The 14,887-nt window shown below is 52.8% G+C and overlaps 1 protein-coding gene across 1 annotated transcript in view; it reads right to left on the bottom strand.

The window, feature by feature from the left end:
• LOC140411274 (protein phosphatase Slingshot homolog 1-like) overlaps positions 1 to 14,887 on the bottom strand; it is a 121,567-nt gene that overhangs the window by 78,041 nt on the left and 28,639 nt on the right. The window contains exon 3 of the mRNA XM_072500396.1: positions 6,092 to 6,185. Within this exon, the coding sequence (XP_072356497.1) occupies positions 6,092 to 6,185 (94 nt within the window). The remainder of the gene's footprint in view (positions 1 to 6,091; positions 6,186 to 14,887) is intronic.

Here is a 14,887-nt window from a genome sequence, read left to right as displayed (position 1 = left end):
ACCAAAACCCCTTCCCGTTCACTCCCACTGTACACAATCTCAATGGACCCAAACCCCATCCCATTCACTCCCACTGTACACGATCCCAATGGACCAAAACCCCTTCCCGTTCACTCCCACTGTACACAATCCCAATGGACCCAAACCCCTTCCCGTTCACTCCCACTGTACACAATCCCAATGGACCCAAACCCTATCCCGTTCACTCCCACTGTACACAATCCCAATGGACCCAAACCCCTTCCCGTTCACTCCCACTGTACACAATCCCAATGGACCCAAACCCCATCCCGTTCACTCCCACTGTACACAATCCCAATGAACCCAAACCCCTTCCCGTTTACTCCCACTGTACTCAATCCCAATTGACCCAACCCCTTCCCGTTCACTCCCACTTTACACAATTCCAATGGACCCAAACCCCTTCCCGTTCAGTCCCACTGTGCACAATCCCAATGGACCCAAACCCCTTCCCGTTCACTCCCACTGAACACAATCCCAATGGACCCAAACCCCTTCCCGTTCACTCCCACTATGCACAATCCCAATGGACCCAAACTCCTTCCTGTTCACTCCCACTGTGCACAATCCCAATGGACCCTAACCCCTTCCCGTTCACTCCCACTGTGCACAATCCCAATGGACCCAAACCCCTTCCCGTTCACTCCCACTGTACACAATCCAATGGACCCAAACCTCTTCCCGTTCACTCCCACTGTGCACAATCCCAATGGACCCAAACCCCTTCCTGTTCACTCCCACTGTACACAATCCCAATGGACCCTATCACCTTCCCGTTCCCTCCCACTGTACACAATCCCAATGGACTCAAACCTCTTCCCATTCACTCCCACTGTAAACAATCCCAATTGACCCAAACCCCATCCCGTTCACCATCACTGTACACAATCCCAATGGAACCAAACCCCTTCCCGTTCACTCCCACTGTACACGATCCCAATGGACACAAACCCCTTCCCGATCACTCCCACTGAACACAATCCCAATTGATCCAGTCCCCATCCCGTTCACTCCCACTGTACACAATCCCAATGGACCCAAACCCCTTCCCGTTCACTCTCACTGTTCACGATCCCAATGGACAAAAATCCCTTCCCGTTAACTCCCACTGTGCACAATCCCAATGGACCCAAACCCCTTCCCGTTCAGTCCCACTGTGCACAATCCCAATGGACCCAAACCCCTTCCCGTTCACTCCCACTGTGCACAATCCCAATGGACCCAAACCCCTTCCTGTTCACTCCCACTGTGCACAATCCCAATGGACCCAAACCCCTTCCCGTTCACTCCCACTGTGCACAATCCCAATGGACCCAAACCCCTTCCCGTTCACTCCCACTGTGCACAATCCCAATGGACCCAAACCCCTTCCCGTTCACTCCCACTGTGCACAATCCCAATGGACACAAACCCCTTCCTGTTCACTCCCACTGTACACAATCCCAATGGACCCAATCACCTTCCCGTTCACTCCCACTGTACACAATCCCAATGGACCCAAACCTCTTCCCATTCACTCCCACTGCAGAGAATCCCAATTAACCCAAACCCCATCCCGTTCACCATCACTGTACACAATCCCAATGGACTCAATCCCCTTCCCGTTCATTCCCACTGTACACAATCCCAATGGACCCAAACCCCTTCCCGTTCACTCCCACTGTACACGATCCCAATGGACCCAAACCCGTTCTCGATCACTCCCACTGTGCACAATCCCAATGGTCCCAAACCCCTTCCCGTTCACTCCCACTGTACACAATCCCAATGGACCCAAACCCATTCCCGTTCACTCCCACTGTGCACAATCCCAATGGACCCAAACCCCTTCCCGTTCACTCTCACTGTGCACAATCCCAATGGGCACAAACCCCTTCCCGTTCACTCCCATTGTGGACAATCCCAATGGACCCAAACCGCTTCCCGTTCACTCCCACTGTACACAATCCCAATGGACCCAAACCCCTTCCCATTCACTCCCACTGTACACAATCCCAATGGACCCAAACCCCTTCCCGTTCACTCCCACTGTACACAATCCCAATGGACCCAAACCCCTTCCCATTCACTCCCACTGTGCACAATCCCAATGGACCCAAACCCCTACCCGTTCACTCTCACAGTACACAATCCCAATGGACCCAAACCCCTTCCCATTCACTCTCACTGTACACAATCCCAATGGATCCAAACCGCTTCCCGTTCACTCTCACTGTACACAATCCCAATGGATCCAAAGCCCTTCCTGTTCACTCCCACTGTCCACAATCCCAATGGACCCAAACCCATTCCCGTTCACTCCCACTGTGCACAATCCCAATGGACCCAAACCCCTTCCCGTTCACTCTCACTGTACACAATCCCAATGGACCCAAACCGCTTCCCGTTCACTCCCACTGTACACAATCCCAATGGACCCAAACCACTTCCCGTTCACTCCCATTGTGGACAATCACAATGGACCCAAACCACTTCCCGTTCACTCCCACTGTACACAATCCCAATGGACCCAAACCGCTTCCCGTTCACTCCCACTGTACACAATCCCAATGGATCCAAAGCCCTTCCCGTTCATTCCCACTGTACACAATCCCAATGGACCCAAACCCCTTCCCGTTCACTCCCCCTGTACACAATCCCAATGGACCCAAACCCCTTCCCGTTCACTCCCACTGTGCACAAACCTATTGGTCCCAAACTCTTTCCTGTTCACTCCCACTGTACACAATCGCAATGGACCCAAACCCCTTCCCGTTCACTCCCACTGTCCACAATCCCAATGGACCAAAACCTCTTCCCATTCACTCCCACTGTAAACAATCTCAAAGGAGCCAAACTCCGTCCAGTTTACTCCCACTGTACACAATCCCAATGGACCCAAACTGCTATCCGTTTACTCCCACTGTACACAATTCCAATGGACCCAATCCCCTTCCCGTTCCGTCCCACTGTGCACAATCCCAATGGACCAAAACCCCTTCCCGTTCACTCCCATTGTATACAATTCCAATGGACCCAAACCCCTTCCCGTTCACTCCCACTGTACACAATTCCAATGGACCCAATCCCCTTCCCGTTCCGTCCCACTGTGCACAATCCCAATGGACCAAAACCCCTTCCCGTTCACTCCCATTGTATACAATTCCAATGGACCCAAACCACTTCCCGTTCACTCCCACTGTCCACAATCCCAATGGACCAAAACCTCTTCCCAATCACTCCCACTGTAAACAATCCCAAAGGAGCCAAACTCCGTCCCGTTTACTCCCACTGTACACAATCCCAATGGACCCAAACTGCTATCCGTTTACTCCCACTGTACACAATTCCAATGGACCCAATCCCCTTCCCGTTCCGTCCCACTGTGCACAATCCCAATGGACCAAAACCCCTTCCCGTTCACTCCCATTGTATACAATTCCAATGGACCCAAACCCCTTCCCGTTCACTCCCACTGTACACAATCCCAATGGACCCAAACCCCTTCCCGTTCACTCCCACTGTACAAAATCCCAATGGACCCAAACCCCTTCCCGTTCACTCCCACTGTACACAATCCCAATGGACCCAAACCCCTTCCCGTTCACTCCCACTGTACACAATCCCAATGGACACAAACCCCTTCCCGTTCACTCCCACTGTACACAATCCCAATGGACCCAAACCCCTTCCCGTTCACTCCCACTGTACACAATCCCAATGGACCCAAACCTGTTCCCGTTGACTCCCACTGTGCACAATCCCAATGGACCCAAACCCCTTCCCGTTCACTCCAACTGTACACAATCCCAATGGACCCAAACCTCTTCCCATTCACTCCCACTGTAAACAATCCCAAAGGTGCCAAACTCCTTCCCGTTCACTCCCACTGTACGCAATCCCAATGGACCAAAACCCCTTCCCGTTCACTCCCACTGTACACAATCCCAATGGACCAAAACCCCTTCCCGTTCACTCCCACTGTACACAATCTCAATGGACCCAAACCCCATCCCATTCACTCCCACTGTACACGATCCCAATGGACCAAAACCCCTTCCCGTTCACTCCCACTGTACACAATCCCAATGGACCCAAACCCCTTCCCGTTCACTCCCACTGTACACAATCCCAATGGACCCAAACCCTATCCCGTTCACTCCCACTGTACACAATCCCAATGGACCCAAACCCCTTCCCGTTCACTCCCACTGTACACAATCCCAATGGACCCAAACCCCATCCCGTTCACTCCCACTGTACACAATCCCAATGAACCCAAACCCCTTCCCGTTTACTCCCACTGTACTCAATCCCAATTGACCCAACCCCTTCCCGTTCACTCCCACTTTACACAATTCCAATGGACCCAAACCCCTTCCCGTTCAGTCCCACTGTGCACAATCCCAATGGACCCAAACCCTTTCCCGTTCACTCCCACTGAACACAATCCCAATGGACCCAAACCCCTTCCCGTTCACTCCCACTATGCACAATCCCAATGGACCCAAACTCCTTCCTGTTCACTCCCACTGTGCACAATCCCAATGGACCCTAACCCCTTCCCGTTCACTCCCACTGTGCACAATCCCAATGGACCCAAACCCCTTCCCGTTCACTCCCACTGTACACAATCCAATGGACCCAAACCTCTTCCCGTTCACTCCCACTGTGCACAATCCCAATGGACCCAAACCCCTTCCTGTTCACTCCCACTGTACACAATCCCAATGGACCCTATCACCTTCCCGTTCCCTCCCACTGTACACAATCCCAATGGACCCAAACCTCTTCCCATTCACTCCCACTGTAAACAATCCCAATTGACCCAAACCCCATCCCGTTCACCATCACTGTACACAATCCCAATGGAACCAAACCCCTTCCCGTTCACTCCCACTGTACACGATCCCAATGGACACAAACCCCTTCCCGATCACTCCCACTGAACACAATCCCAATTGATCCAGTCCCCATCCCGTTCACTCCCACTGTACACAATCCCAATGGACCCAAACCCCTTCCCGTTCACTCTCACTGTTCACGATCCCAATGGACAAAAATCCCTTCCCGTTAACTCCCACTGTGCACAATCCCAATGGACCCAAACCCCTTCCCGTTCAGTCCCACTGTGCACAATCCCAATGGACCCAAACCCCTTCCCGTTCACTCCCACTGTGCACAATCCCAATGGACCCAAACCCCTTCCTGTTCACTCCCACTGTGCACAATCCCAATGGACCCAAACCCCTTCCCGTTCACTCCCACTGTGCACAATCCCAATGGACCCAAACCCCTTCCCGTTCACTCCCACTGTGCACAATCCCAATGGACCCAAACCCCTTCCCGTTCACTCCCACTGTGCACAATCCCAATGGACACAAACCCCTTCCTGTTCACTCCCACTGTACACAATCCCAATGGACCCAATCACCTTCCCGTTCACTCCCACTGTACACAATCCCAATGGACCCAAACCTCTTCCCATTCACTCCCACTGCAGAGAATCCCAATTGACCCAAACCCCATCCCGTTCACCATCACTGTACACAATCCCAATGGACTCAATCCCCTTCCCGTTCATTCCCACTGTACACAATCCCAATGGACCCAAACCCCTTCCCGTTCACTCCCACTGTACACGATCCCAATGGACAAAAATCCCTTCCCGTTAACTCCCACTGTCCACAATCCCAATGGACCCAAACCCCTTCCCGTTCACTCCCACTGTACACAATCACAATGGACAAAAATCCCTTCCCGTTAACTCCCACTGTCCACAATCCCAATGGACCCAAACCCCTTCCCGTTCACTCCCACTGTGCACAATCCAAATGGACCCAACCCCTTCCCGTTTCCTCCCTCTGTACACAATCCCAATGGACACAACCCCTTCCCGTTCACTCCCACTGTACACAATCCCAATGGACCCAAACACCTTCCCGTTCACTCCCCCTGTACACAATCCCGATGGACCCAAACCCCTTCCCGTTCACTCCCACTGTACACCATCCCAATGGACCCAAACCCCTTCCCGTTCACTCCCACTGTACACCATCCCAATGGACCCAAACCCCTCCTCATTCGCTACCTCTATTGATGTGACTTTTCCAAAATCCATGCCCACCATAACCTCCCGGAGTCCGGATCGAATCTGTCGCTCTGTCAGATGCCGTTCTGTCGCTCTGGAAAATTAGAAGGAAAAGTTCAAAAGTGGAGAATGTGGAGAGACTCCCTCTTTAAACACTGTCCCTGACGGAGAGACTCCCTCTTTAAACACTGTCCCTGACGGAGAGAATCCATCTTTAAACAGGGTCCCTGACGGAGAGACTCCCTCTTTAAACACGGTCCCTGACGGAGAGACTCCCTCTTTAAACACGGTCCCTGACGGAGAGACTCCCTCTTTAAACAGGGTCCCTGACGGAGAGACTCCCTCTTTAAACAGGGTCCCTGACGGAGAGACTCCCTCTTTAAACACGGTCCCTGACGGAGAGACTCCCTCTTTAAACAGGGTTCCTGACGGAGAGACTCCCTCTTTAAACAGGGTCCCTGACGGAGAGACTCCCTCTTTAAACAGGGTCCCTGACGGAGAGACTCCCTCTTTAAACAGGGTCCCTGACAGAGAGACTCCCTCTTTAAACAGGGTCCCTGACGGAGAGACTCCCTCTTTAAACAGGGTCCCTGACGGAGAGACTCCCTCTTTAAACAGGGTCCCTGACGGAGAGACTCCCTCTTTAAACAGGGTCCCTGATGGAGAGACTCCCTCTTTAAACAGGGTCCCTGACGGAGAGACTCCCTCTTTAAACAGGGTCCCTGACGGAGAGACTCCCTCTTTAAACAGGGTCCCTGACGGAGAGACTCCCTCTTAAAACAGGGTCCCTGATGGAGAGACTCCCTCTTTAAACAGGGTCCCTGATGGAGAGACTCCCTCTTTAAACACTGTTCCTGACGGAGAGACTCCCTCTTTAAACAGGGTCCCTGACGGAGAGACTCCCTCTTTAAACATTGTCCCTGATGGAGAGACTCCCTCTTTAAACACGGTCCCTGACGGAGAGACTCCCTCTTTAAACAGGGTCCCTGACGGAGAGACTCCCTCTTTAAACACTGTTCCTGACGGAGAGACTCTCTGTTTAAACACTGTCCCTGACGGAGAGACTCCCTCTTTAAACACTGTCCCTGACGGAGAGACTCCCTCTTTAAACAGGGTCCCTGACAGAGAGACTCCCTCTTTAAACAGGGTCCCTGACGGAGAGACTCCCTCTTTAAACAGGGTCCCTGACGGAGAGACTCCCTCTTTAAACAGGGTCCTTGACGGAGAGACTCCCTCTTTAAACAGGGTCCCTGACGGAGAGACTCCCTCTTTAAACACTGTCCCTGACGTAGAGACTCCCTCTTTAAACACTGTCCCTGACGGAGAGACTCCCTCTTTAAACAGGGTCCCTGACGGAGAGACTCCCTCTTTAAACACTGTCCCTGACGTAGAGACTCCCTCTTTAAACACTGTCCCTGACGGAGAGACTCCCTCTTTAAACAGGGTCCATGACGGAGAGACTCCCTCTTTAAACAGGGTCCCTGACGGAGAGACTCCCTCTTTAAACAGGGTCCCTGACGGAGAGACTCCCTCTTTAAACACTGTCCCTGACGGAGAGACTCCCTCTTTAAACAGGGTCCCTGACGGAGAGACTCCCTCGTTAAACAGGTTCCCTGACAGAGAGACTCCCTCTTTAAACAGGGCCCCTGATGGAGAGACTCCCTCTTTAAACAGGTTCCCTGACGGAGAGACTCCCTCTTTAAACACTGTCCCTGACGGAGAGACTCCCTCTTTAAACACTGTCCCTGACGGAGAGACTCCCTCTTTAAACAGGGTCCCTGACGGAGAGACTCCCTCTTTAAACAGGGTCCCTGACAGAGAGACTCCCTCTTTAAACAGGATCCCTGATGGAGAGACTCCCTGTTTAAACAGGGTCCCTGACGGAGAGACTCCCTCTTTAAACAGGATCCCTGATGGAGAGACTCCCTGTTTAAACAGGGTCCCTGACGGAGAGACTCCCTCTTTAAACAGGGTCCCTGACGGAGTGTCTCCCTCTTTAAACATGGTCCCTGACGGAGAGACTCCCTCTTTAAACAGGGTCCCTGACGGAGAGACTCCCTCTTTAAACAGGGTCCCTGACGGAGAGACTCCCTCTTTAAACAGGGTCCCTGACGGAGAGACTCCCTCTTTAAACATTGTCCCTGACGGAGAGACCCCCTCTTTAAACACTGTACCTGACGTAGAGACTCCTTCTTTAAACACTGTCCCTGACGGAGAGACTCCCTCTTCAAACAGGGTCCCTGACGGAGAGACTCCCTCTTTAAACAGGGTCCCTGACGGAGAGACTGTCCTCTTTAAACACTGACCCTAACGGAGAGACTCCCCCTTTAAACACTGTCCCTGACGGAGAGACTCCCTCTTTAAACACGGTCCCTGACGGAGAGACTCCCTCTTTAAACAGGGTCCCTGACGGAGAGACTCCCTCTTTAAACAGGGTCCCTGACGGAGAGACTCCCTATTTAAACAGGGTCCCTGACGGAGAGACTCCCTCTTTAAACAGGGTCCCTGACGGAGAGACTCCCTCTTTAAACAGGGTCCCTGACGGAGAGACTCCCTCTTTAAACAGGGTCCCTGACGGAGAGACTCCCTCTTTAAACACTGTCCCTGACGGAGAGACTCCCTCTTTAAACAGGGTCCCTGACGGAAAGACTCCCTCTTTAAACAGGGTCCCTGACAGAGAGACTCCCTCTTTAAACAGGGTCCCTGACGGAAAGACTCCCTCTTTAAACAGGGTCCCTGACGGAGAGACTCCCTCTTTAAACAGGGTCCCTGACGGAGAGACTCCCTCTTTAAACACTGTCCCTGACGGAGAGACTCCCTCTTTAAACAGGGTCCCTGACGGAGAGACTCCCTCTTTAAACAGGGTCCCTGACGGAGAGACTCCCTCATTAAACAGGGTCCCTGATGGAGAGACTCCCTCTTTAAACAGGGTCCCTGACGGAGAGACTCCCTCTTTAAACAGGGTCCCTGATGGAGACTCCCTCTTTAAACACTGTCCCTGACGGAGAGTCTCCCTCTTTAAACACTGTCCCTGACGGAGAGACTCCCTCTTTAAACACTGTCCCTGACGGAGAGACTCCCTCTTTAAACAGGGTCCCTGACGGAGAGTCTCCCTCTTTAAACAGGTTCCCTGACGGAGAGACTCCCTCTTTAAACAGGGTCACTGACGGAGAGACTCCCTCTTTAAACACTGTCCCTGACGGAGAGACTCACTCTTTAAACACTGTCCCTGACAGAGAGACTCCCTCTTTAAACACTGTCCCTGACGGAGAGACTCCCTCTTTAAACACTGTCCCTGACGGAGAGACTCCCTCTTTAAACAGGGTCCCTGACGGAGAGACTCCCTCTCTAAACAGGGTCCCTGACGGAGAGACTCCTTCTTTAAGCACTGTCCCTGGCGGAGAGACTCCCTCTTTAAACAGGGTCCCTGACAGAGAGACTCCCTCTTTAAACAGGGTCCCTGACGGAGAGACTCCCTCTTTAAACAGGGTCCCTGACGGAGAGACTCCCTCTTTAAACACTGTCCATGACGGAGAGACTCCCTCTTTAAACACTGTCCCTGACGGAGAGACTCCCTCTTTAAACAGGGTCCCTGACGGAGAGACCCCCCTCTTTAAACTGGGTCCCTGACGGAGAGACTCCCTCTTTAAACACTGTCCCTGACGGAGAGACTCCCTCTTTAAACAGGGTCCCTGACGGAGAGACTCCTTCTTTAAACACTGTCCCTGACGGAGAGACTCCCTCTTTAAACACTGTCCCTGACGGAGAGACTCCCTCTTTAAACAGGGTCCCTGACGGAGAGACTCCCTCTTTAAACAGGGTCCCTGACGGAGAGACTCCCTCTTTAAACAGGGTCCCTGACGGAGAGACTCCTTCTTTAAACACTGTCCCTGACGGAGAGACTCCCTCTTTAAACAGGATCCCTGACGGAGAGACTCCCTCTTTAAACAGGGTCCCTGACGGAGAGACTCCCTCTTTAAACAGGGTCCCTGACGGAGAGACTCCCTCTTTAAACACTGTCCCTGACGGAGAGACTCCCTCTTTAAACAGGGTCCCTGACGGAGGCTCCCTCTTTAAACACTGTCCATGACGGAGAGACTCCCTATTTAAACAGGGTCCCTGACGGAGAGACTCCCTCTTTAAACAGGGTTACTGACGGAGAGACTCCCTCTTTAAACAGGGTCCCTGATGGAGAGACTCCCTCTTTAAACAGGGTCCCTGACGGAAAGACTCCCTCTTTAAACAGGGTCCCTGACGGAGAGACTCCCTCTTTAAACAGGGTCCCTGACGGAGAGACTCCCTCTTTAAACAGGGTCCCTGACGGAGAGACTCCCTCTTTAAACAGGGTCCCTGACGGAGAGACTCCCTCTTTAAACAGGGTCCCTGACGGAGACTCCCTCTTTAAACACTGTCCCTGACGAAGAGTCTCCCTCTTTAAACACTGTCCCTGACGGAGAGACTCCCTCTTTAAACAGAGTCCCTGACGGAGAGACGTCCTCTTTAAACAGGGTCCCTGACGGAGAGACTCCCTCTTTAAACACTGTCCCTGACGGAGAGACTCCCTCTTTAAACAGAGTCCCTGACGGAGAGACTCCCTCTTTAAACACTGTCCCTGACGGAGAGACGTCCTCTTTAAACAGGGTCCCTGACGGAGAGACTCCCTCTTTAAACAGGGTCACTGACGGAGAGACTCCCTCTTTAAACAGGGTCACTGACGGAGAGACTCCCTCTTTAAACAGGGTCCCTGACGGAGAGACTCCCTCTTTAAATAGGGTCCCTGACGGAGAGACTCCCTCTTTAAACAGGGTCTCTGACGGAGAGACTCCCTCTTTAAACAGGGTCACTGACGGAGAGACTCCCTCTTTAAACACTGTCCCTGACGGAGAGACTCCCTCTTTAAACACTGTCCCTGACGGAGAGACTCCCTCTTTAAACAGGGTCCCTGACGGAGAGACCCCCCTCTTTAATCCGGGACCCTGACGGAGAGACTCCCTCTTTAAACACTGTCCCTGACCGAGAGACTCCCTCTTTGAATACTGTCCCTGACGGAGAGACTCCCTCTTTAAACAGGGTCCCTGACGGAGAGACTCCCTCTTTAAACAGGGTCCCTGACGGAGAGACTCCCTCTTTAAACAGGGTCCCTGACGGAGAGACTCCTTCTTTAAACACTGTCCCTGACGGAGAGACTCCCTCTTTAAAAAGGGTCCCTGACGGAGAGACTCCCTCTTTAAACAGGGTCCCTGACGGAGAGACTCCCTCTTTAAACAGGGTCCCTGACGGAGAGACTCCCTCTTTAAACACTGTCCCTGACGGAGAGACTCCCTCTTTAAACAGGATCCCTGACGGAGAGACCCCCTCTTTAAACAGGGTCCCTGACGGAGAGACTCCCTCTTTAAACAGGGTCCCTGACAGAGAGACTCCCTCTTTAAACACTGTCCCTGACGGAGAGACTCCCTCTTTAAACACTGTCTCTGATGGAGAGACTCCCTCTTTAAACAGGGTCCCTGACGGAGAGACTCCCTCTTTAAACACTGTCCCTGACGTAGAGAATCCCTCTTTAAACAGGGTCCCTGACGGAGAGACTCACTCTTTAATCAGGGTCCCTGATGGAGAGACTCCCTCTTTAAACACTGTCCCTGACGGAGAGACTCCCTCTTTAAACAGGGTCCCTGACAGAGAGACTCCCTCTTTAAACAGGGTCCCTGACAGAGAGAGTCCCTCTTTAAACAGGGTCCCTGACGGAGAGACTCCCTCTTTAAACGGGGTCCCTGACGGAGAGACTCCCTCTTTAAACAGGGTCCCTGACGGAGAGACTCCCTCTGTAAACACTGTCCCTGACGGAGTGACTCCCCCTTTAAACACTGTCCCTGACGGAGAGATTCCCTCTTTAAACACTGGCCCTGACGTAGAGACTCCCCCTTTGAACAGGGTCCCTGACGGAGAGACGCCCTCTTTAAACAGGGTCCCTGGCGGAGAGACTCCCTCTTTAAACAGGGTCCCTGACGGAGAGACTCCCTCTTTAAACAGGATCCCTGACGAGAGACGCCCTCTTTAAACAGGGTCCCTTACGGAGAGACTCCCTTTTTAAACAGGGTCCAGGACGGAGAGACTCCCTCTTTAAACAGGGACCCTGACGGAGAGACTCCCTCTTTAAACAGGGTCCCTGACGGAGAGACTCCCTCTTTAAACACTGTCCCTGACGGAGAGACTCCCACTTTCAACACTGTCCCTGACGGAGAGACTCCCTCTTTAAACAGGGTCCCTGACGGAGAGACTTCCTCTTTAAACAGGGTCCCTGACGGAGAGACTCCCTCTTTCAACACGGTCCCTGACGGAGAGACTCCCTCTTTAAACACTGTCCCTGACGGAGAGACTCCCTCTTTAAACAGGATCCCTGACAGAGAGACTCCCTCTTTAAACAGGGTCCCTGACGGAGAGACTCCCTCTTTAAACAGGGTCCCTGACGGAGAGACTCCCTCTTTAAACACTGTCCCTGGCGGAGAGACTCCCTCTTTAAACAGGATCCCTGACAGAGAGACTCCCTCTTTAAACAGGGTCCCTGACGGAGAGACTCCCTCTTTAAACAGGGTCCCTGACGGAGAGACTCCCTCTTTAAACAGGGTCCCTGACGGAGACTCCCTCTTTAAACACTGCCCCTGACAGAGAGACTCCCTCTTTAAACAGGGTCCCTGACGGAGAGACTCCCTCTTTAAACAGGGTCCCTGACGGAGAGACTCCCTCTTTAAACAGGGTCCCTGACGGAGAGACTCCGTCTTTAAACAGTGTCCCTGGCGGAGAGACTCACTCTTTAAACAGGATCCCTGACGAGAGACTCCCTCTTTAAACAGGGTCCCTGACGGAGAGACTCCCTCTTTAAACAGGGTCCCTGACGGAGCGACTCCCTCTTTAAACACTGTCCCTGACGGAGAGACTCCCTCTTTAAACAGAGTCCCTGACGGAGAGACTCCCTCTTTAAACACTGTCCCTGACGGAGAGACTCCCTCTTTAAACACTGTCCCTGACGGAGAGACTCCCTCTTTAAACAGGGTCCCTGACGGAGAGACTCCCTCTTTAAACAGGGTCCCTGACGGAGAGACTCCCTCTTTAAACAGGGTCCCTGACGGAGAGACTCCCTCTTTAAACAGGGTCCCTGACGGAGAGACTCCCTCTTTAAACAGGGTCCCTGACGGAAAGACTCCCTCATTAAACAGGGTCCCCGACGTGGAGACTCCCTCTTTAAACAGGGTCCCTGACGGAGAGACTCCCTCTTTAAACACTGTCCCTGACGGAGAGACTCCCTCTTTAAACAGGGTCCCTGACGGAGAGACTCCCTCTTTAAACAGGGTCCCTGACGGAGAGACTCCCTCTTTAAACAGGGTCCCTGACGGAGAGACTCCCTCTTTAAACAGGGTCCCTGACGGAGAGACTCCCTCTTTAAACAGGGTCCCTGACGGAAAGACTCCCTCATTAAACAGGGTCCCCGACGTAGAGACTCCCTATTTAAACAGGGTCCCTGACGGAGAGACTCCCTCTTTAAACAGGGTCCCTGACGGAGAGACTCCCTCTTTAAACAGGGTCCCTACGGAGAGACTCCCTCTTTAAACAGGGTCCCTGACGGAGAGACTCCCTCTTTAAACAGGGTCCCTGACGGAGAGACTCCCTCTTCAAACACTGTCCCTGACGGAGAGACTCCCTCTTTAAACAGGGTCCCTGACGGAGAGACTCCCTCTTTAAACAGGGTCCCTACGGAGAGACTCCCTCTTTAAACAGGGTCCCTGACGGAGAGACTCCCTCTTTAAACAGGGTCCCTGACGGAGAGACTCCCTCTTTAAACACTGTACCTGACGGAGAGACTCCCTTTTTAAACACTGTCCCTGACGGAGAGACTCCCTCTTTAAACAGGGTCCCTGACAGAGAGACTCCCTCTTTAAACACTGTCCCTGACGGAGAGACTCCCTCTTTAAACAGGGTCCCTGACGGAGAGACTCCCTCTTTAAACAGGGTCCCTGACGGAGAGACTCCCTCTTTAAACAGGGTCCCTGATGGAGACTCCCTCTTTAAACACTGTCCCTGACGGAGAGTCTCCCTCTTTAAACACTGTCCCTGACGGAGAGACTCCCTCTTTAAACACTGTCCCTGACGGAGAGACTCCCTCTTTAAACACTGTCCCTGACGGAGAGGCTCCCTCTTTAAACAGGGTCCCTGACGGAGAGACTCCCTCTTTAAACAGGGTCCCTGACGGAGAGACTCCCTCTTTAAACACTGTCCCTGACGGAGAGACTCCCTCTTTAAACACTGTCCCTGACGGAATGACTCCCTCTTTAAACAGGGTCCCTGACGGAGAGACTCCCTCTTTAAACAGGGTCCCTGACGGAGAGACTCCCTCTTTAAACAGGGTCCCTGACGGAGAGACTCCCTCTTTAAACACTGTCCCTGATGGAGAGACTCCCTCTTTAAACACTGTCCCTGACAGAGAGACTCCCTCTTTAAACACTGGCCCTGACGGAGAGACTCCCTCTTTAAACACTGGCCCTGACGGAGAGACTCCCTCTTTAAACACTGTCCCTGACGGAGAGACTCCCTCTTTAAACAGGGTCCCTGACGGAGAGACTCCCTCTTTAAACAGGGTCCCTGACGGAGAGACTCCCTCTTTAAACACTGTCCCTGACGGAGAGACTCCCTCTTTAAACAGGGTCCCTGACGGAGAGACTCCCTCTTTAAACAGGGTCCCTGACGGGGCGACTCCCTCTTTAAACACTGTCCCTGACGGAGAGACTCCCTCTTTAAACAGGGTCC

Source organism: Scyliorhinus torazame, chromosome 4, assembly GCF_047496885.1.
Source record: "Scyliorhinus torazame isolate Kashiwa2021f chromosome 4, sScyTor2.1, whole genome shotgun sequence".
Classification (NCBI taxonomy): Eukaryota; Metazoa; Chordata; class Chondrichthyes; order Carcharhiniformes; family Scyliorhinidae; genus Scyliorhinus; species Scyliorhinus torazame.
Note: the sequence above shows the minus strand (reverse complement) of the source record. Positions and strands in the feature narration are given on the sequence as shown.